This window comes from Bombina bombina, chromosome 2, assembly GCF_027579735.1.
Source record: "Bombina bombina isolate aBomBom1 chromosome 2, aBomBom1.pri, whole genome shotgun sequence".
NCBI classification, from domain to species: Eukaryota; Metazoa; Chordata; class Amphibia; order Anura; family Bombinatoridae; genus Bombina; species Bombina bombina.
In genome coordinates, this window is record NC_069500.1 from 701,984,304 (window position 1) to 702,007,770 (window position 23,467).

The following is a 23,467-nucleotide window of genomic DNA, read 5'->3' on the forward strand; positions in this document are numbered from 1 at the left end:
TCTACTGCTCACTTCAGCCAAGACTCTAAATACTGGCGTTAGGAAGATCCCATTGAAAAGATAGGATACGCAATTGGCGTAAGGGGATCTGCGGTATGGAAAAGTCGCAGCTTGAAAGTGAGCGGTAGACCCTTTCCTGCCTGACTCTAAATACCATCAGGCGGCCAAAAGCAGCCTTAGGAGCCCTTAACGCTGCTTTTGACGGCTACCGCAGAACTCTAAATCTAGGCGTTAGATTTTTTTGTATTTTTTGTAGTGGGGAGCAAGCATGACAAATCAATGTGAAATGTAGAGGTGATTTATACCATGTTCATTGGAGTAACAGTGTTAGATCAGTGATTTAGATGCCAAAAACAGTATTTTAGTAAGTACTGATTCCCTTTTACGGAAACAAAGCTCCCAACTGTATGTTGAAGGACTGTCGCAGTTTGTGAGATGTGCTCTATATCCCCCATAGCTGACTTATCTTGGCAGGGACTACCCGTTAGATGTTATGGCAGATGTAGCTAAGGGATAAAAAAGAAAACACATTGGGCCACATTACAAGTCGCGTGCTAATGATAGCACAGGAACATGATATCGCTGGACCGAGCTAACATTAGCACACAACCTGATATTACAAATTCATGGTAAAACGCGTTAACTAGAGAAGTGTTAGTGCGGCCAACGTCACTCTAGTGCAACCTATATTTTCAATGAATATTGCAAATTCGCTAACTTGCGCTGGTATTACAAGTTGAAAATATATGATGTTTTGTAAAATATATATCTTTACATGTGTATATACTGTATATATATATATATATATATATATATATATATATATATATATATATATATATATATATATATATATATATATATATATATATATATATATATATAGGAATATCTATTTGAAAATACATAGAACAATTCCTACTATGGGAAGAACATTGACTGCGAGTCAGACCTTCTTGTTCAACATCAGTGCCTGCCCTCACAAATGCTCAAATTCCTACAGATACACTCCAAAATCTTGTGGAAAGTCTTCCCAGAACAGAGGAGGCTGTTATAGCCACAAAGGGGAGAATAGCAACTCCATATTAATGCCCATGGTTCTGGAATGGGATTAGAAACAAGCTCATATAGGTGTGATGGTCAGGTGTCCTCATGTTTTTAGGAATATAGTGCAGTGATTTTCAACCTTTTTTTTGCCGTGGCACACTTTTTTACATTTAAAAATCCTGTGGCACACCCCCATCCCAAAATTTTACAAAATAACACATTGTAGCTTAATACAGTGTGTATATATATATATACATATATATATATATATATATATATATATATATATATATACACATACACACACACACACTGTACTGTGCTGTCATGCCATGCCTCCTACAAACTATACATGACATATTGACATTCATTCACAAACAATTATAATGATGTCATGGTTGTAAATGACACCTAATGAGCCTGTCACATACCTCCCAATATTTCAAAATTTGAAATAGGGACACCCCTGCACTGGGAAAAGTCCCCTCCCCCATCAGTCATCATCTCTGCTGTGGCACACCTGAGGATCTCTCACGGCACACTAGTGTGCCACGGCACACTGGTTGAAAAACACTGATATAGTGTACTCAGGATCATTAGTTCTCTAAAAGATAGTACAAGCATCAAGTTTAGTATAACTGGAGGAGTAATATTACTAATCATGTTTAGATTAGTGTTTCTGGAGAGATGTAATGCCTGGTGAAATTGTACCTGCAGAGGAGCAATATCATTTTTTGTTCTGGGCTACATAGCATATTAGCAGCGCATTTTAATATAACCAGCAAAAAAAGCTTCATAATTCATGCATAGTTGGTGTGGCAACTCTGCAAGCGTATAAGTAGTTGACGTTAAAGGGACAGTCTATTTGAAATGTTTTATTGTCTAAAAAAGATAGATAATCCCTTTATTACCTATTCCCTAGTTTTCTATAACCAACATGGTTATATTAATACACTTTTTACCTCTGTGATTCCCTTGTTTCTAAGCCTCTGCAGACTGCCCCCTTATCTCAGTGCTTTTGACAGACTTGCGTTTTAGCCAATCAGTGCTGATTCATAAATAACTCCACGGGTGTGAACACACTTATCTATATGGCACACACAAATTAGCACTGTCTAACTGTGAAAAACTGTCACAATTCACGGAGATAAGAGGCAGTTTCAACAGCTTAGGAATCAGTTTATGAGCCTACCTAGGTTTAGCTTTCATCAAAGAATACCAAGAGAACAAAGCAAATTTAATTATAAAAGTAAATTGGAAGGTTGTTTAAAATTGCATGCCCTATCTGAATCATGAAAGTTTAATTTTGACTTGACTGTCCCTTTAATATTTCATAGTCATGTTCTTAATTATAATTGCGTTACCTTAAATGCGATCAGCAGCACACCTATAGCTACTGACTTCTGGGGGTGCCTGTAAAAAGAGCCTTCTGCAGATTACTTCATTTAGGTTATGTGCAAAACAATAACAACGTTAAGGATAGCGATGTAGTACCATCATAGATTGGTCAGTTTGCCCTATTGCTTTGCACATGCGCCAAAAAAGTGATAGGTTTACTTTCAGAACAGAACAGCTGGCAATGTGAATTTTTTTAAGAATCGGTTAAGGAAACCCATGTCTCAAAACAACATGAACTATCTTCTCTTTTGAGTCCATAAAAATGCACACTGACAGCTGCACTAAAAGCATAATTGTACTTTTAACACAAAGGCAACTGTTCTCAAAGGACAGTGTGCTCAAAAACGTTTTATTGCCCATAGAAAAGATCAGCATTTCTACTTACTGAACATACGTTTGCCTAACAAATGTAAAGTAAAAATGGGTGGCTATAAGCACACCTTTTTAAGGCCCAATGATCAAAAACCTGCCGCGATGGAAAAAAATCTCACAATATGTTTAGGCTTTTTTTGAGCATTATATTATGATGTGTTTGTCTCCCCTTCACTCTGCATAGATAAACAGCTCTCAAATAGTGAAGTCGTGAATAGTTCGCCGGCGTATAGTTCCTGGCGAACATAGCATGTTCGCGTTCGCTGCGGCGGGCGAACATATGCGATGTTTGATCTGCCCCCTATTCGTCATCATTGAGTAAACTTTGACCCTGTACCTCACAGTCAGCAGGCACATTCCAGCCAATCAGCAGCAGACCCTCCCTCCCAGACCCTCCCACCTCCTGGACAGCATCCATTTTAGATTAATTTGGAAGCTACATTCTTAGTGAGAGGAGGGACAGTGTAGCTGCTGCTGATTTAATAGGGAAATCGATAGCTAGGCTAGTGTATTCAGTGTCCACTACAGTCCTGAAGGACTCATCTGATCTCTGCTGTAAGGACAGCACCCCAAAAAGCCCTTTTTAGGGCTAGAACATCAGTCTGCTTTTTTTTTTTCCCTGTGTAATCTAATTGCAGTTGCCTGCCTGCCAGCGTGTGTGTCAGGCTCACAGCGTATACTGTGCCCACTTGCCCAGTGCCACCACTCATATCTGGTGTAACAGTGGTGTACATTTAAAAAAAACAACACTTTTTAGACTGTAAAATAATAGCAGACAGCTGCCAGTACCCAAGATGGCCGCCAATAAGGCAAATGGGGAGGGTTAGAGAGCTGTTTTGGGGGGGATCAGGGAGGTTGGGGGCTAAGGGGGGATGCTACACCACAGCATATGTAAATATGCTAAAAAAAATAATAAAACATTAAAAACCTTTTATTTTTATTTTCTGATGTGTCAGGTGGGAGGCTGATCTCTACACTAAAGCTAAAAGTAACCCTGCAAGCTCCCTACAAACTACCTAATTAACCCCTTCACTGCTAGCCATAATACACGTGTAATGCGCAGCAGCATTTAGCGGCCTTCTAATTACCAGAAAGCACCGCCAAAGTCATATATGTCTACTATTTCTGAACAAAGGGGATCCCAGAGAAGCATTTACAACCATTTGTGCCATAATTGCACAAGCTGTTTGTAAATAATTTCAGTGAGAAACCTAAAATTGCGAAAAAATTTAAGTTTTTTTTAAATTTGATCGCATTTGGCGGTGAAATGGTGGCATTAAATATACCAAAATGGGCCTAGATCAGTACTTTGGGTTGTCTACTATACTACACTTTAGCTAAAATTAACTTTACAAGCTCCCTACATGCTCCCTAATTAACCCCTTCACTGCTGGGCATAAAACACGTGTGGTGCGCAGTGGCATTTAGCAGCCTTCTAATTACCAAAAATCAACACCAAAGCCATATAAGTCTGCTATTTCTGAACAAAGGGGATCCCAGAGAAGCATTTACAACCATTTATGCCATAATTGCATAAGTTGTTTGTAAATAATTTCTGTGAGGAACTAAAGTTTGTGAAAAAGTGAACAATTTTTTTTATTTGATCGCATTTGGCGGTGAAATGGTGGCATGAAATGTACCAAAATGGGCCTAGATCAATACTTTGGGATGTCTTCTAAAAAAAAATATATACATGTCAAGGGATATTCAGGTATTCCTGACAGATATCAGGGTTCCAATGTAACTAGCGCTCATTTTGAATTTGAATTTGTATTTATTTACCTATAACTTGCAAAAATAGCAAAGAACATGTTAAAATTGGGTATTTCTAAACTCAGGACAACATTTAGAAACTATTTAGCATGAGTGTTTTTTGGTGGTTGTAGATGTGTAACAGATTTTGAGGGTCAAAGTTAGAAAAAGTGTGTTTTTTCCATTTTTTCCTCATATTTTATAATGTTAGGTGATTTATGCCCTTTATGGATTAAAACCAGACTCTGCATCAACTATGTAATTTTTCCATGCGAGTTTTGCCATGGATCCCCCTCCGGCATGCCACAGTCCAGGTGTTAGTCCCCTTGAAACAACTTTTCCATCACTATTGTGGCCAGAAAGAGTCCCTGTGGGTTTTAAAATTCGCCTGCCTATTGAAGTCTATGGTGGTTCGCCCGGTTCGCCGTTCGCGAACATTTGCGGAAGTTCGCGTTCGCCGTTCGCGAACCCAAATTTTTATGTTCGCGACATCACTACTCTCAAACTAATAAATTGTGAGGGACGCAAGGCCAGACTGGGACCAAAAAGTAGATCTGTGCATTCAGAGGTTTTGTTCATCTCAGAATGTGAAAAAGGTGGCGCTTCGTGCCGTTCGGCTATTTTAGTTGCCACATTTATTCTTGTGCAACAGCAACGCACTAAAATTTGGATTTGCTGAAACCTCTGAATGCATGCACAAATATCTACCAAAAAGAGGCCTAGACAATTTAAAATGTCTTTATTTTAAATGAAATAAAGAAAATAATGACTTCAATGTTGATTTATTTCCTATGTTAGTCTATCATATCTTATAAAAATGTTCTGGAGATATTATTCTTGCTAGTAATTTCCCTCAGTTCTTAGTACATTCAGGCTGAATCATCACACTATAATAGTTTTTTTTATTTTTTACATATCTCCTCTGTGCTATTAAACGTACGTATTATTAAGTGGAGTTTACAAAACTGTAACTATAAATTAATAAAGAAACAAATTGTCACTTACTGTTTTGATTGTTTTCTAACATTTTAAATCTATACAGCATATTGAGTACAGTTATTTTAAAATATTGTTTCAGTGGGTAAAAAGTCTTATTTTGCTGTTCTACAGGTACGTCATCAAGTAAAGTGTGTAAATCTTGCCATTTTAACGCAACATGTATGAATGAAGAAAAGAGATATTATTGTCAGTGTAACTTTGGTTTAATTGGAAATGGGATTTCATATTGTATAGGTAAGTAAAATTTTCTAAGCACAGGTACATATGCCCAAATTCATAATTCCAAAATCCAAAATTATTCTGAAATCCAGACTTTTTCATTAGCATTTTTTTAAAATAACATGATTACAAATTACAGTTTTTCCTCACCAGTAAGTCAAAACCGAAACCAAAGACGCAGGCAGATAAGATTGTGTGTTCTAAAATGTATAGTCTATAATTGCCTTTCTGATTACAGTACTGTGCTTTCTTTCTGATTGTACTATGTATCCAAAGTACTTAAAAAATCATATAAAACTTCCTTTAGGTTGCATGTGTAAGCTGTATTAAGACATGTGTATATTGCTTAAATGACATAATATATTGTTGTTTACACTTAGGGGCCAATTTATCACGGCCCGAATGGGGCCGTATACCCCTGTTTCTGCACAAGCCTTCAGGCTCGCCGGAAACAGGAGTTAAGAAGCAGCGGTCTTAAGACTGCTGCTATTTAACTCGTCTGCTGTCTCTGAGGCTGCGGACAAAAATTTGCCCGATCTCACACGATCAGGTTGATTGACACCCCCTGTTAGCAGCCGATTGGCCGCAAATCTGCAGGGGGCGGCATTGCACAAGCAGCTTACCAGAACTGCTTGTGCAATGATAAATGCCGACAGCGTATGGTGTCGGCATTTATTGATGTCTGGCAGACATGATTGCTACAGCGGATCATGTCTGCCAGACACTTGATAAATCGGCCCCTATGTGCCATTTTGCAAATGCAAATATACAAATACTTAAAAAAATTATTCTGAAATCCAAATCTTTTCCGGTCCCAAAGATTATTCCCTCTAAGGCCAGTTTTGTGAGTGTCCCACCAGTGAAACAGTTAACAATGGAACCACCCCTTGCAGGCTGCGTTGTGTAGTGTTGGCTAATTGATCTAATTAACTGTTTTATTGCTGAGCCCCTCACAAAACTAGCCTTAGAGGGAACACGCATCCCTACCAGTTAGGATAAAGGGCTTTGTTCCTGTAAAAGTATCTAATATAAGTATAAATTATGCCAGTGGTTCTCATAGTTTTAATGCTGGACTCCCATGTAATTAACTGTAAATTTATAGTATTTTACAGCTTACACCACATTGACTATAATACAATTCTATTACAATACATATTTTTATATTAAGCCATGCCAAAAATGACAAATTTGACATTGATCAATGTTTGTTTTTAATTTACTTTGTACCATGGACTCATTTGAAAGTGTCTGACTACATTCAAAAGACATTGGGGCCTATTTATCAAATGTCTTGCGGACCTGATCCCACAGTGTGGATCAGGTCCGCAAGACATCGCTAAATGTGGAGAGCAATACGCTCTCCGTATTCAGCATTGCACCAGCAGCTCACAAGAGCTGCTGGTGCAACGCCGCCCCCTGCAGACTCGCGGCCAATCGGCCACCAGCAGGGGGTGTCAATCAACCAAATCGTACTCGATCGGGTTGAATTCCGGTGATTCCTGTCCGCCTGCTCAGAGCAGCCGGACAGGGTTATGGAGCAGCGGTCTTTGTGACTGCTGCCCCATAAGTTGTGTTTCTGGCGAGTCTGAAACACGGACAGTCAAGCTCCATTTGGAGCTTGATAGGCCCCATTGTGCTTCATGCATGCACACTGTTAATATTAATCATACATGACTCCAGGTCAGGCTTTCACCCCCCCCCCCCACACCATAATGAATCATGTTATTAACACAAACAGCCTGTGATATTTGAGAACATAATCATTGTTATGTTGGTGGTCAGGGGGTGGTACATTGGTTTAGTATTTGCAGCAAAATAAATCAATGTTCCATAAATATTAGGCTGGCATAAGATTTTTACAAAAATAAGCCAAGTTGCTACTATATGTACGACTCTGTATAGCTAGATACTGGAATACTACAGTCCCTAATTATGATGTTATACAAAGAAATCTCAAATATATTTATCAAATGTATTGCCTCTCTGCTGATATTCTGGGCAAAAAAGACCATTCCTTTTTAATTTGGGACTCAAAGGAACTAGTCATTTTTACTCTATTTTTGGGGGGGTGCGGAAGAGTGGAGGGAGAGTTTTGAGAATTTGGGGTAAATGGGTACTTGACCTTATTAGTTGGATGGTAGTGTTTTTTGTTTTTCTGACTCCTTGAGGGGATTGACTTTCCCCTTAATTTTTTTTTTTTTTTTTTTTTACACAGATGTCTTGTTTGTGCTCCATGTTGTAACCCTCAGATAATAGATTTTTATGAAGGACCACAATAAAATTCATGTTGCACAACGCTCAAGCACAAAGCCAACAAAGCACAAAAATATTAGTGGAGTTTATTTGCTATACACCTTCCATGTTTTTGAATGCACAATATCACGCAATAAACTGGTTTTCAAATGGGTTAAAAGGGAAAGTAATATTACAAATGCAATGATTGTGCTACAACTGTCTCCCATTGAAAGTATAGGGCGTCGCATATCATTATCGTGTGCAGTAAAAATGTTTTTGTTAACTTGTAATACCTATTGATTGTGCATGGCTGAGGGCAAAATAACGCACCGCACATAATCAGTTGCGCTCTACTTGTAATCTAGGTCTAAGAGTTTTACAACACACACCCCTGAAGTTGTTTTCTCACAATTTACAATAGGACAATTTATAGGATGCATCAATATTTTCTTTTTCAGACAAAGGGACATAAAAATGATATTCATTGTAGCATCTAAAAGGGGTACTTTCAAATGTATTAGAGTCACGGGTTTCCCAGGACTGATAAGGGATAAGACGGGACAAGTGGCACCTCTGACTTTCACATGTCTGGAGTTTTATTAATAGGGAAAGGCAGCTGAAAGGCTTAAAACTCAGTATTGTAACCTTAAAGTGAAGGTCCCACTGTTAGCTTTGAGGCTTATATTTTGTAACTTGTTAGACACCTTATTTTCTGTAATTAACGGAGGATTCTGAACATACTTGTCGGATAAAAATAAATCCTTACCAAATTTACGAGAATTTCCTCTTTTAAACAAGCAGTTTAAATGTATATATAACAACACATATTATATTACTAAGTCATTGGTTTTGTTAGTGGCTCTACTTTTGGCTGTGTGCCCTCCATGTATATATGTGTGTTCCTTGGGGACATTTATGCTTTAAATGGGCATTTCACAAGGGTGTTATTGTTCAGACACAATGTAAACTTTCCCTTCCAGGAATAGCTTACATGCTTGTTGATTAATTGACACAATTTTTCGGTCACAAGAAAGATCAAATTCTGCTCAGTCAATAGAAGAGAAGGCTGACACGAAATATCAGCTTTAGTACCTTAGAACTGGAGATGGCTTTGTGGGGCTTTTAGGCTTATCGTTTCTTGGTCAATAGTTGTAACTAAAGTCTCCATTTTATGTTTTTATTATTTGCTGCTTTTTGCATGTGAGTGAGTGCTGCTGATATGGGATTATATATAGAAGCTTATTGATAATGATAGATAAACTATCAATCTAATGAGTAGGGGTGTAGGTATTGTAAGAGATCTTACAAACTGGTATAGATTCCCAACCTGGCACAAGCCTTAAAAGACACAGTATTGAATATGTTGAGAGTCAGTTTGGTTGACTAACTTTTGGTGGACTACAGAAATATTGCATTTTTGATGTTTATACTTCCAACTTGACTTATGTGTTACTGGTGAAAATCAGACTGAACTGTTCTGTTGAATCAGTATAACTTACATAACTTGATTTTGTAGGCCCAGGTTTCTATAGATCTGAATTTCAAGACTCTTACAATAAAAAAAATGGTTTTCCTCTCAGTATTAAAAACATGAGATAATAGAAGTTAGATTTTTGATCCAAAATAATTGGCATGTTAACTCAGGCTATATACTATATGTCTTCAGGTCACTTCAGGCCTTATGGAGCCAACATGACAGATTGGGCTATAGTTTCCTGTTACAATACAATGTCTCACAATCTCTTTCACCATTTCCCTTGAACAATCATTTTCCCATAAATAAACATATTTTGCAATGAAGGAGGAACATGCTACAGATTTTTTTTTAAGATTAGATTTTACTGATATGACTTTAACAAATCTTCAAACGTGGGGCCTGCACAGGGCTATAACTAGTTCCCTCTTTTCCTGCTATTGTTTGTAAGCTCTGCAGCAGGTTAATGAAAATGTACTAACACAATAAAACCCATAGATATGTGAAAAAAAGACAAATTGTTTCTCAACCAAACCTGCAGGTTGATTTTATTCTGTGAATGATTTTAAATGGTTTACTTTACGTTTATTTTCATTTTATTATATTTCTTAGTAATCAGTATGATTAAATATTTAGTCAAAAAACTAATCATAGTTGGATGAGCTTCCTGAGGCACTCTATACATTATTCAAAGATGTATTAGTAGAACCTCTGTCACTTTTATTCAATAGCATCATGAAAGGGCAGACAACCCTTACTCAGAGATTCTCAGAAGCTCATATTACTATTATAGCTAAACAGAGTAGAGACCTGCTCTCACCTGGATCCTGTTGCCCTATTTTACTCCTAAATAATGACTACAAGTTGCTCATTAAAATTTTAGCTAACAGGTTGGTAAAGGTAGTGTCTACACTGGTGCATGAAGACCAGATGGGCTTTGTTAAAGGCAGATCCTCTGTAGTTAATAACTGTAAAGTATAACTGGTGCTCTTATTACTGGAAAGCATACTGACCGAAAGTCACAAAAGCTGCAGTCAACTTGTCTACTGGCAACCGTGGATATATTTGGCTTTACAGGACAAATAAAGACTATCTTTAAAAGTGTATATTTCTTACCCAGTTAATGGACTTCTCTACCCACGTTTCTCACTCCAAAAAAGCATCAAGAAGTGCTGCTCACTCTTTCCCCTCCTATTTGACTTGGCGACTGAGCCATTCGTGTGTCTGATTCGCAAAGACATGGAAAGACTCATGGTAATACTAAACTACATCTGTCATTATACGCTGATGACATGATCTTATTCATTACTAACCTCCTATTGAACTTACTAAAACTGATACCACTGATCTCTGCTTTTATTGATATTTCAGGCTATTAAATTAATAATGAAAAATCGGAGTTGCTTTGGTTGACCCCCAGGTTTCTCTCTCCCTCCCAGGATTTAATTTTAAGGTAGTACAAAATAATTTTACATATTTAGGGGTTAAGCCGATGAAAGACTTGAATGCATGGTACATTATTAATTACAGGCCCCTTATTAATAACATTTTAAGTCAATTGGAGAATTGGAATTGTTTACCATTTACACTGTCTGGACGGGTAAATCTGATTAAAATGACAACCTTCCCCAAGTTTCTGTATGTTTTTCATGTGTTCCCAATGCTGTTGACAAAGAAAGACCTTCAGTTACTAAATTCTGACATTTTAAAATGTAATTGGGCAATAAAGAAAACCATTCTATTAGTAACTAAAAATTCGCTAGTCAGCTATGTAACTGGGCAGCTCTTAGTAAATATATACTAGACTGGCTGAGTAATACTGGGCTTAATTTAGAGCAGGAGATGGTCCAACCTTGGATTCTAGTGATGTTACCTCATCTACCATTAACTAGAAACTTAAAGCTGCTACAAGACTTTCTCTGAACCTCATGGACTTTGCATCTTATGTGTAAATGGTTAAATGCATCTAATTTATACACTAAATACCTGCAGTGGAGAGGTAACCCAGACTTTATAGCAGGGTACATGACAATCCCATTCTTATTCTGGTAGGAGAAAGAGTTGTGCTTTGTGTTTTGTGCATCAACTTTTCACAAAGGTAGGGGACCAGGTGCAATCCTTTCAAGAACTTTAAATTAGTTATTCTCTTCCAATCTCCCCTCATTTTGCATACTTTCAAGCAAAACACCATGCGACTAGTCATATTTCAGACCACTCACTACTAATGACCAGATTAGTAACTCACTTTTATCAGTGAATCTATTCTATCTCCCGAATATATTGAGTGCTTTCAGACAAAGCAAATAAAGTGACAGTGGAAAGAATTGCCACTAAGTGGTCCACTGCATTATATATACAAACCACAGTTCCTAAGGTCCAGATGAGTCATTAAGAAAACAAAACTATCACAGGATTTGTGAGGCTCATAGCTCAGATTATTGACAATTCATAATCACTCAGAAGGTTTAACAAAGATTGGCAATGACAGTAATTAATAAATGCCCAAGATACCAGGCTATTGACCCTGGTATCACACACCTATTTTGGGCTTTGTCTACGTCTAACAAAATTTTGGAGGATGGTGGCTCACTGGCTAAGAGTGAAATTCAATATAGACAATGCATTGAGTAATCAGCTGATTGTTTTGGGATTGATGAAATGTGAGAAATTTCTAGGCAGCATTATATTGCTAGCCAGAAAACAGTTTTTTTTAAACATGGTTGGGAGGAGCACTGCCCACATTATATACACTTAAAGCATTACTACTGTGTTAGCTTACCATAGAGCTTTTTTGATGTGGCCCGTGACTTACACCGTAGAACACAGGTATTTAGTAAAAAGTGGGAAAGCTATATCTGTACCTAACTGCAACAGATTCAAGTGCAAACTTTGTTCCCTCTTAGGAACTCTGACTATATACTCACGTGAGTGGTGCCTGAACTTTAACTCTTGATGGGCCCATGGGAGCTAGGGTGACAAATGCGGGGAGGATACTGGATGACAATGAACAGTCTTGACCCAGGGGAATAAAGAAATAAAAAAATATATAAGAATAAAGAAATATAGTGGATAGAGGTTCCATAGATATAGTTATTATAATCTTAATCTTGAGGTAGAGAGATTTCGCTATGGTTTGATTCTTTGTTCTTGATGACATATTCAAAATATTTTCCTTATATGTTACGTTGAAAACTTCATTTGGCATGCCACCTTTCACATCTGGAGTATTGAAGTTAGATTATTGGACTCCTTGTCTGTTATTTCCCAGAGACTTTGAGATAGTTATGTAAAGCATTGGATAACTGATGACATATTGAATACTTAGGTCTAGATTACAAGTGGACCGTTATATATGCCTTTCATGAAAGCGATATTAGCACTTCTCTTTGTAATACAGGCGCATGGTATTACAAGTTAGCTGTAAGTTCACATTGCTAGTAAGAATTGCGCTCATGAGAGCGTGCTTCTGTAGGCTTCTATGGGAGTGAGAGACGGCAAAAGAACTTCAGCACCAGCGAAAGGGGTAAGCCGTGCAGGAATGGCAGTAATCAAATATATATGTATATGCTGATACACATGTATATTTATGTGTTATTAATATGTGTATATACACATATTATAACATAAATATATATGTATTACAGCATATACATATATATTTACTGGGAGAACACAGTTGACCGCAATGTAAAAAACACCGCACTCCCACCAACTTTAACCCCAAAATACTGCCTGGTGCAGTAATTTTATTAAAAACAGGGAAGGAGATGCATACATTACAAAAGAACACAATGAATATCGTAATTTAAAAATCATACAATAAACAATTGAACCATTTGCACAAAATGAAGGAAAACATTTTTATTGTTAAGATGCATAAAAAATCGTAACAAAATTGTTTATCAAAAATCTTATTTTTTTTTCTCATAATTTTATTATACAATGTAATAAACAAAATTACACAAAGAAGAAAAGGTTTGCAGATTACAATAAATTGCAAATGACAATATCTTCTTGTTACTTTACGTTATAATTTCGTAGTGCACTATCAACTTATATCAGTATAGTGAATCACCTAAAGAGTTTTACAGATAGAAAGGGGTCCAGAGAATTTATTTTTTTAATATACATATCTTTAATCTAATCTTTCATTTCTATGCCCATATACTGTACATGAGAAACTTACCCCACGTTTTAGTAAACCCCTTAACATCTCTTTTTCTATTTATTTTAAAATCATAGGACTCTATTATTAACTGGTTAACTAGAATGTTTTTAATTTGCCTGATAGAGGGAATTTTGTGATTAATCCAGTTACCAAAGATTAATTTTCTAATATTTAATATTGTTGTTAATATCAACTCTTTCCTTCTTAATATGGGGAGAGTCCACGGCATCATTTCTTACTGTTGGGAATACTGAACCACCAGGAGAAGGCAAAGACACCCCAGCAAAAGGGTTAACCTACTTCCCTCATATCCCAGTCATTCTTTGCCTTGCGTCACAGGAGGTTGGCAGAGAAGTGTCAGAAGATACAGAGTAGTTCCTTATGGAGGGTATCTACCCTTTGAAATGGGACTGGAGTTTTAAGTAGTCTTGTCAGCCTCTCAGTAAGAGCATTGACGAATGTTAGAGTCTGGAGATACAGGGAGAGTCTTTCTGCGAATCCATCCAGACTCGTATTAACAGCTCCTAAGCAATCAGTGTTGACAAGTTTCACTGCCTGCTTCCATCACTCAAGTCCATGTCAGGTGCGATGCTACAGGACTGTCAAACTTGAGAGGATGTGTTCCTGTTCCATGGCATAGATTCCGGTAAGATCGTTTAATTTTGGAACGTACAGGTTTTACTTTCATTTTTGTAAGCTGCGCAGCCTGAAGGGCTTGGTGCGCTTTTTCATATAGCAGGGGCAGTCCTGCATTACGCACCACGTGACCGGGTGTGGTCACACTGGTTTCCTCTTTCCTGACCGTGCGGTTTACCAGAGACGAAGCGGTTTCTCTGTTTGGCCTGGGTCATAGGAGGTGGTGAGTGCCCCAGCCATTGGGGGTATAAAGGTGCCTTTTTTTTTTAAATACTTTATTTTTTCCAGGACCACTTACAGTGACAAGCAATGAAAAATACAAAACAGATCAACTTAATACATTATAACATCAAACATAGTCACTGCAGTGACACTGGTTTTTTCTTTTTAATAAACCAACTCTCCTCAACTTCACCCCTCTTCCTGTTTCTTTTTTAGATTATTGCCACACTTTCCTGTTGTATGGAGTCTCTATCAGATTACTCAACTTCTCCTCATCCTACCTATGCTTCCTTCTCTATTCACTCATCTTGCGCTCTACGGTTAAATCATTCAATTTCAAGGGTGCTTCCCTCTATTAGGAAACGGCCAGTACCGTCCAACCAAGAAGGAGATTAATTACTGGTCCCCAATCCATTACCCCTCTCCCCAACTTTACCTTTCAGTTATCCCCCTTTCCCCCTTTCCCCAAAGCCTATACCCCCCTGCCCCACCTCCAGGGACCACCCCAAGGTTCTCTTTTATTCATGACTGCAAATTATAACTAAATAATTTTCCTACGCTTTTTTTAATTTTTTTATTTCTTAAGTGAAGACGTTCCATTTTCCGTGCAGTTGGGCATTTAGTATATACTCAGAGTCTTTAAATGGGTAGATGCTCTGTTTTTGGTGTGTGAGGTCTATCATGTCAATTAAGGGTTCCCATTTAGTCATGATTTTTTTTGTTCTGCGGGTTATGTCCCCCTGAGTGTCCAGTTGTTCATATACCATCTGCTTTCTCAGCTCTTCCCTGAGTTGCATCAGGCTAGGTCGTGTCTGTGATAGCCACTGCTTTAAAATGAGTTTTCTGGCAAGTAATATTGTATTGTGTATAAATTCTGTGTGTTTCCCTATCCTCGTCTGTGAGTGGAGAAATATCACCATTTCAATTGATAATTGGACTTTTTCCCCCGTGTTTTTTTCTATCCACCTCTGTGTCATGCCCCAAAATTTTGTTAACTTTGAACAGTTCCATAACATGTGCACTATGTTTGGGTTGGGGTTTGAACATTTCGGTCTTTCTTCCATCTGTGAAACATTTTAGGTGTGATATAAGCATTGTGAATTAATTTAATATGGGATTCTCGTATCTCATTTGAGAGAGAAGCCCCCCTCACTTTTACGATACTTTGTTCAATACATCCGTCTGTAAGGTTGTGTCCACTCAATGTGTTCCACGTGTTTTGCAGGCGTAATATGTTGGCTTTATTTGGTTTCATTTGGAGAGTGTTATATGTGTGTGAAATGGAGGTCAGCCCTCCCTTTGTTAGAGTCAAGAGTCTATAGATGTCACAGTTAGCGTCCAGCATGTTCCCGTCTCTCAGGAGAGTCTGCACATAATGTCTCACCTAGAGGTATGCAAAATGATGTGTGTTGGGTATCCCATAATCCCTCTGTAGTTCTATCAATGGCCGTATTGTTGTTCCATTTTCTGATAATAATTGTTTAAGAGTTTTCACCCCCCACTTATCCCACTGTATGAAAGGTTTTGATGTAAATCCTACGGGGAAGTCTGGGTTGCCCGTCAGGGGCAAATAGACCGTGTGGTTATGTGAGACTCCTAGGGCTTTACACATCTTCCACCATGCCCTTATAGGGTGGCGGAGAAGGTTTGCCTCCCCTAGAATGGGGTCCGCCTGTGCGCGATTCATGTTTGGGAGCATTTGCAAAGACCAAGGTTTGATGATTTCAGATTCAAGTGAGTTGTTAGTGAAGCGTCCCCCCTCCACCAACCAGTCCATCACGTATTTAGTCAAGGCTGCCCAATTATAGTGTTCGATATTTGGAAGCCCAAAACCCCCCATCTCTGGCCGACATGTCATCTTCTGATAGCTAATTATATGTTTTTTCCCCTTCCATAGGAAGTTCAGGATGTCAATGTTTAAGGCCTTAAGATCCTGTTTATGTAGTAGCTCTGGGAGCATCTGTAAGGTGTATAAGAGTTTAGGGAATAGGATCATTTTAATGAGCTCTAATCTCCCCGACAGAGTCAGCGGTAATGTAGCCCAATTCCGTAACATTTGTTTAATGTCTTTTAACAGTGGTTTAAAATTAACACCGTACCATTGGGTAGGGTTCTTAGTCAGTGTAATGCCTAAATATTTGAATGAGTGTGAGATTATTTTAAAATTGTCTTCCAATTGCAAGGAGGTATATTTATTCTGAAGCCAAAGCAGTTCAGACTTATCTTTGTTTATCTGATACCGTGAGATGTCGCTAAACTCAGCTATGATCTTCATTATGATAGGGATGTTCTTTCTAGGATCGCATGTATAGAGTATCATGTCATCTGCGAAAAGTGACAAGTGTATGGTCTCTTTGCCCAACTTCAAACCTGCTGTGTCTGTCCTGATTCTAACCGCTAGGGGCTCTAACGCTAGGTCGAAGAGAAGTGGGGAGAGAGGACACCCCTGTCTCGTGCCTCTCTTGAGAGAGAATGCTTTAGATGGTGTCCCATTTATTAGGTTCGCCGCCTGGGGGGTACTATAAATAGTCTTATTGGCTCTCATGAAAGGAATTTTCCCAGAGTGGTAAACAGGTGGTCCCATAATATCTTGTCGAATGCTTTTTCAGCATCTACTAGTATCAAACTTCTGTGTTCCTCTGCCTATCCCCACCTCCCTGCTTTCAATAATGTGATAATACTAATTGTAGTTTCCTCATATTTTTAACTGCTGATCTTCCCTTAACGAACCCGGTTTGATCCTCCTGTACCAGGAGGGGGAGCAGCTTCGCCAATCTGTTAGCCAAAATTTTAGTAAATAACTTGTAGTCAGAATTTAACAGGGAGATTGGCCTATATGATGACGTTAGCAAGGGGTCCCTGTCTGGTTTTGGGAGGACTGTAACATTTGCTTCCGTGAATCTATTGGATAATTTGGTTTTCCCCTCTACAATTGCATTGTAGAATAGGGCAAGGGTGTCTGCGGTTTCTACCTTCAACATTTTGTAGAATTCCCCTGGTAGTCTCCAGCGGAAGTGTGTCAATTGCTTTGTTAATCTCTAGGGGTTGAATTGGAGCGTTTAATTTCTGTACTTGTTCCTCGTCTAACTGGGGGAGCTTTATGTCTTTCCAGAAGTTTTCTTTCTTTTTTGAATCAATGCCTTGGGAACTATATAAGTCTGAGTAATAGTCAGTGAATATTTCCTGTATTTCTGAATCTTGTGTGAGTATACTGTTACTATGATGTTCAGTTTTCTATCTAGCCTAGTGAGTCTTGCTAGCAATTTCCCAGTGCGGTTCCCATATCTATAGTATTTGGCCTGTGAGCGGTTTTGGGCAGCGACCGATGTTTGAATAAGGTATGTGTCTCTGAGGTCTTTCACCTCTTTGTATTTTATTCTGTTCTGATCTGTAGGGTTTCATAAATATTTATTCCTGGTGTTAAGTAGCTGACGTAAAAGTAATTCCCCTTTCAATCTATGGGATTTCCTTATCTTGGCTGCATATGCTGTCACTACCCCTCAGCAACGCCTTTGCCGATTCCCAAAACAGAGAGATATCACTTAAATGCTGAGCATTTAGCTCCTTGTATGCCAGCCACTCCCCAATTAGGTGTTTGCGGAAATTCAAGTCATGGTAAAGATGTGTAGGGAATCTCCACCTATGAACCTGTCTATGGGGTGCATTAGTGTCCATGTGGAGCGTTACTGGGGCGTGGTACTGGGGCGTGGTCTGAAATGGTTATCGGATCTATTTGTATGTCTGTTATCCGTGGGCAAAAGGAGTCAGTGACTAGAAAATAGTCTATGCGCGATAAAGTCATTTTGGCCGGGTGTAAGCACGTATAGTCTTTTGTTTCTGGATTTCTATACCTCCAGATATCCGAGAGGGACAGCGTATTTTTAAAATTAGTGAGGAGGATACGAGTCTCTCTCTTCGAGCCAGCCCATGTTAGCGGCTGCTGCGAAATATAGTTTGGATTGCGGAACCTGTCAGCTGGAGTGTGTGGTGCAATATTATAATCCCCCCCGCTATAATTGGAAGCTCCGAGAACTGTATAAGTTTAGCTTGCAACTGGGTCAGAAATTCCCTCTTTTCCGTGTGGGGGCCGTATATCCCACATAGTACAAAGTGTAAAGCCCCAATTTTCAATTTAACTATCAGGTATCTTCCCTCTGCGTCTACCACAGTCTGTGATATCGTGTAGTTTAGGCCCTTGCGGAAGAGGATTGCTACTCCTCTGGCTCTTTTCCCCTCATATGTGGTGTGCAGTACCTCTCCTACCCAACCTTGTTTGCGTTTCTGATGCTCTATCTTTGAAAGGTGAGTTTCTTCTAGTATTGCTATATCCGTTTTCTTTATGTTCAGATGTCTAAGTATAGCCTTTCTTTTAATTGGGGACGTGATCCCACCTACATTCCATGTTGTCAGTTTCATTGCTGTGCTAGGGTTAATGCCTCCTGGTCCCCAATAAGGGACACAGGTTCTTGTGTCGTGTGGTGTGTGGTTCGTGAGGCTTGGTCAAGAAAGTATTACTTACTGTTGATGTGATTCTGCACGGTTCTTACTCTTTTTCCTAAGAGTGGCACCCAAAGGCAGGACGGATCAGCTCTATCAGAAATACAGATAAATGGTAGATACAGTGAACAATGCAATAAACAGTAAAATACACAAAATAAACTTTCCCCTCTCCCAACCAACTGAACTGTTCAAACACTGGCAAAGTTTCTTGTCTCAAAAGCAAGGAAGGAAAAACTTATAGAAAAGGGTTAATCAAGGGTCCCCCCCTCACTTTGCAAGGATACATTACATTACATGACTATTAATGTTCATCTTCTGTAGACCTGGTTTCAACCTCGGGCCTATGAGGCTGTGTCCTCTTCATTTGCTGCTTGCTGACCGTCATTTTCTCTTTGCAGGTGAAGTTTGAGCTGGTTAGGTGAATCAAAAAACAGCGGTCCTCTTGCTGTATGGAGTCTCAGTCTTGCTGGGAACAACACAGCCGCCGTTCTTCCCTGTTCCATGAGTTGTTTGCAGTATGATGAGAACTCTATTCTCCTGGCTGCGACTACTGCTGAATAGTCCTGGAACAAATAGATTCTCTTTCCACTGTACTCCAGTGGTGCAACTTTTCTGTAGGCTTGTAGGATGTTTATCTTGTCCTTGAAGTTGAGATGCTTCACCATAACTTGGCGCGGTTGTTGATTGTTATCTTCCTGTCTTCTCTGATCCCCCACTCTATGTGCCCTTTCCACTGTGCAGGGTAGACACTCTTTTGAGATGTTAAGTAGACTCGGTAATATATTTTCTGCAAAGTCCACCAGCTGTGAACCCAGGAGTGATTCCGGGACTCCAATGATCCTTAGATTATTTCTTCGTGACCTATTTTCCAGATCATCAATCTTGGCCCACAACCTCTCACTCTGTTGTTGTAAGGTGTGTATCTGTGATGACGTCTCTCTGTGACGGGTTTCTCCCTCTGCCACCTTCTGTTCCACCTGTGACAGTCTGCCATTGAATGATTTAACCTCTGCTGTGAGGGAGTCCATACCAGTTTGGAGCTGGTCAATCTTTGGCAAAAATAACGCTGAGATCTGGGAAACTATTGGGTGTGTGTCCATGGTATTGGTGGGTAATGCATCATCCGCAAGCACCAGGGCCTGCTGAGCCTCCACTTGATTTTTTTTCTTATCAGCATTCTTTAATCTGTTCGCCATAGTATCTGTTTTTTTATTGTAAGAGTCGTAATACTTTTGCATACAGGTCAGAGAGTCCCACAGTTGATTCTTCCAACTGTGTGAAGATAATATATTGTAGTTATTAGGACATAGAGATTTGTAGGGAGATTGTTAATAGGCCCGAATCCACCAGGACCACCAGAGAGTCTAGAAGTTGCTGGTAAGCGGTGGGTGAGTGAGAGGGTGTGTACCCATGTGTTCTAGCCCTGCATGTTGGTATTAAGTGGCGTCACTTTTGAAAAAAATAATGAGTCTATTATAAAAGCACAAACCCCAACGGGGGGAAGGGGTGTCTCACCAGTGAAAATAGATACTTTATTAATGTTGAGCCTTGTATTCCCTTTAGTGCAGTGAGGTTTTCTATGTAGTGATGCTTTATATACATATATGGCTTTCAAAGTCTGTTCTCATCAGTTTAATCATTCACTCACAGCAATTAAAGTCCACTGAAGGTCAGTTTGCAACAACCACAGGGCCAAAACAGGTGAGAGGCTAAAATTGCCTTGGTATTTGACAACTGAGCACTGCTCCCTGCCTGCAGCTTGAGTTGAGGTAAGGCTGGTATTGCAGAGTAATACGGTTGTAATCTGGCTTGTGACCTGGGCCAGTATTCCCCAGCCTATATTATAGAATCCTCTCTCTAAAAGGTGTGTGTTCTTGTTGCTCTGCCTAATCGACCCTTGCTTGGTATATGGGCCTGATGTTTGTGCTTTCTCCCTCCCTTGTATGCACTCCGCTGTGTTTTACACAGTGATGCAGCTGTGTGCGTAACACCTCTTATTCCCCCAGAGGCTGCAAGTTGTCATACTTGCTGTGAGTCTCCACAAGTTAACTGTGCTCCTGCTGTGTCTCTCCGGTTCAGAACTGGAGCTGTTGCTTAGCGGCTCTCCTCTGCTGTGACAGCTGTCCCAGCCGTGACCGCTCTCTTCCACTTCTGCCCTGAGACTTTTGCGGTGGGTGAATCGGGTGGTAGATTCCTTGCTGGCTATACTCCAGACAGGTGGTACTCCCACCTGCCAAGGAAATCAGCTTGTTTCAGGCTGTTTGTATGTTTTTTGGCCAAGATTGAAGAGACTCAGGGTCCGGAGCTCCTCTCCCTGCGTCCACACTCAGCTCCGCCCACCGGGATAAAGGTGCCTTTTTATCTTATTATCAATAGTCTGCTTATAAGCGCAAGCTATGAAGGATTCTGATGCGTTAGAGGGTACTCCCTCTTAACCTAAGTCTAATACCTGTCTATATTGTGAGGCGGCCGTGGTATACCGGCCTGCTCAATTATGTTCCACATGCCTTGATAATTTAATCATGTCAAAGAAAGTTAATATGTTTAGTACCACTAAGCCTTCCACCTCTGAGAAGTCTTCATCCTGTGAGGTGTGCACCCTACAGTCATCTCCCAATACACATGCAGCTTACCGTAGCACTCCTAATCCTCCATCTGGAGGGGCCCTTTTACAGCCAGACTTTGCTGAGTGGTTACAAATGGCAGTGTCTATGGCCTTTAGTGCTTTACCTCGCCCTGCTAAGCGCAAGCGAACGGTCAAATATTACTATCCGTCCCAGGGGTCATCTACTAGCTTATTGGATTTATCTGATACAAGATTCTCCATTGATGAAGACGCCTCTGACACTTCAGAGGATGCTCTTTCTGGGTCGGAATCTGCTGCCTCTAAGCCTCCAGCTGGGGAGGAACCAGACTTTAGATTTAGGATTGAACATTTACGCTTTCTGCTAAAGGAAGTTTTGGCTACTTTAGAGGTTCCAGAGTTTAAATTGCCTGAGGAACCTTTGATTTCTAAATTAGATAAGGTCTATGAGGACAGGGTTGTGCCACAGACTTTCCCGGTTCCCATAAAGATGGCGAACATTATTAAGAATGAATAGGAAAGGATTGGTTATTAATTTTCCCCTTCTTCTTCCTTTAAAAAATTATTCCCCCTTACAAACTCTAAATTGGAGTTGTGGGGTTCCATCCCCAACGTGGATGGTGCTGTCTCCACGCTTGCTAAGCGCACTACTATCCCGCTTAAGCATAGTTTGTCATTCAAGGAACCCATGGATAAGAAGATAGAAGATAGAAACTCTGTTTCAACATACAGGATATTTGTTTCAACCGGCAGCTGCTGTTGCTGCAGTTGCTGGAGCGGCTACTTACAGGTGCAACTCCTTATCTGAGATGATCGAGGTGGAGGGTCCCCTCGACGTGATCCAGGAAAGCAGTGAGACCTTAAGGGTGCCTAATTCTTTTATTTGTGATGCAAATATGCAGATTATTTGCCTGAATGCTAAGGCTTCAGGTTTTTCTGTTCAAGCCCGTAGGGCACTCTGGCTGAAGTCCTGGTGTGTGGACATGACTTTGAAGTCAAGACTTCTTTCCCTCCCATTTAAGGGAAAGATTCTATTTGGTCCAGGCCTGGACTCAATTATCTCCACGCTTACTGGAGGCAAAGGTGCCTTTTTACAACAGGATAAGAAGAACAAAGCTAAAGGACAAGGTCCTAATTTTCGTTCCTTTCATTCGTATAAATCCCAACGTCAGCAGCCCTCCGCAAAGTCAGAGCAATCCAAGGGGACTTGGAAGCTGGCTCAGTCCTGGAATAGAGCCAAGCAAAACAAGAAACCCTCCGAGACAAAGTCGTCATGCAGGGGCGGCCCCCGATCCGGCTTTGGATCTTGTAGGGGGCAGACTGTTACTCTTTTCAGATGCTTGGTTTGGGGACATGCAAGACCCGTGGGTCCTGAAGGTCATCGCTCAGAGATACAGGATAGGTTTCAAGTCTCATCCACCCAGGAGAAGATTCCTCTTGTCAAACCTGTCTTCAAGGCCAGAAAAGAGAGAAGCCTTTCTGGTGTGCATGAGGGATCTCTCCTTCCTGGGAGTTATTGTACTGGTACCTCTTGCAGAAAGAGGTCTGGGATACTACTCAAACCTTTTTGTGGTCCCAAAGAAGGAGGGAACTTTCTGCCCGATTCTGGACCTAAAGTGCTTAAACAAATTTCTATCTGTCCCCTCGTTCAAGATGGAGACAATAAGGTCCATCCGTCCCTTAGTTCAGGAAAGACAGTACATGACCACGATAGATCTGAAGGATGCTTACCTTCACGTTCCAATACACAAAAAACACTTCAAGTTCCTAAGGTTTGCGTTCCTGTACCAGCACTTTCAGTTTATTGCACTTCTGTTTGGTCTAGCTACTGCTCCAAGGGTTTTTACGAAGGTTCTAGGGG

At 39.9% G+C, this 23,467-nt stretch overlaps 1 protein-coding gene across 1 annotated transcript in view; it reads left to right on the forward strand.

Annotated features, from left to right (window-relative positions):
• SUSD1 (sushi domain containing 1) overlaps nt 1–23,467 on the forward strand; it is a 365,105-nt gene that overhangs the window by 62,692 nt on the left and 278,946 nt on the right. The window contains 1 exon segment of the mRNA XM_053700012.1: nt 5,680–5,802. Coding sequence (XP_053555987.1) covers nt 5,680–5,802 — 123 coding nt within the window.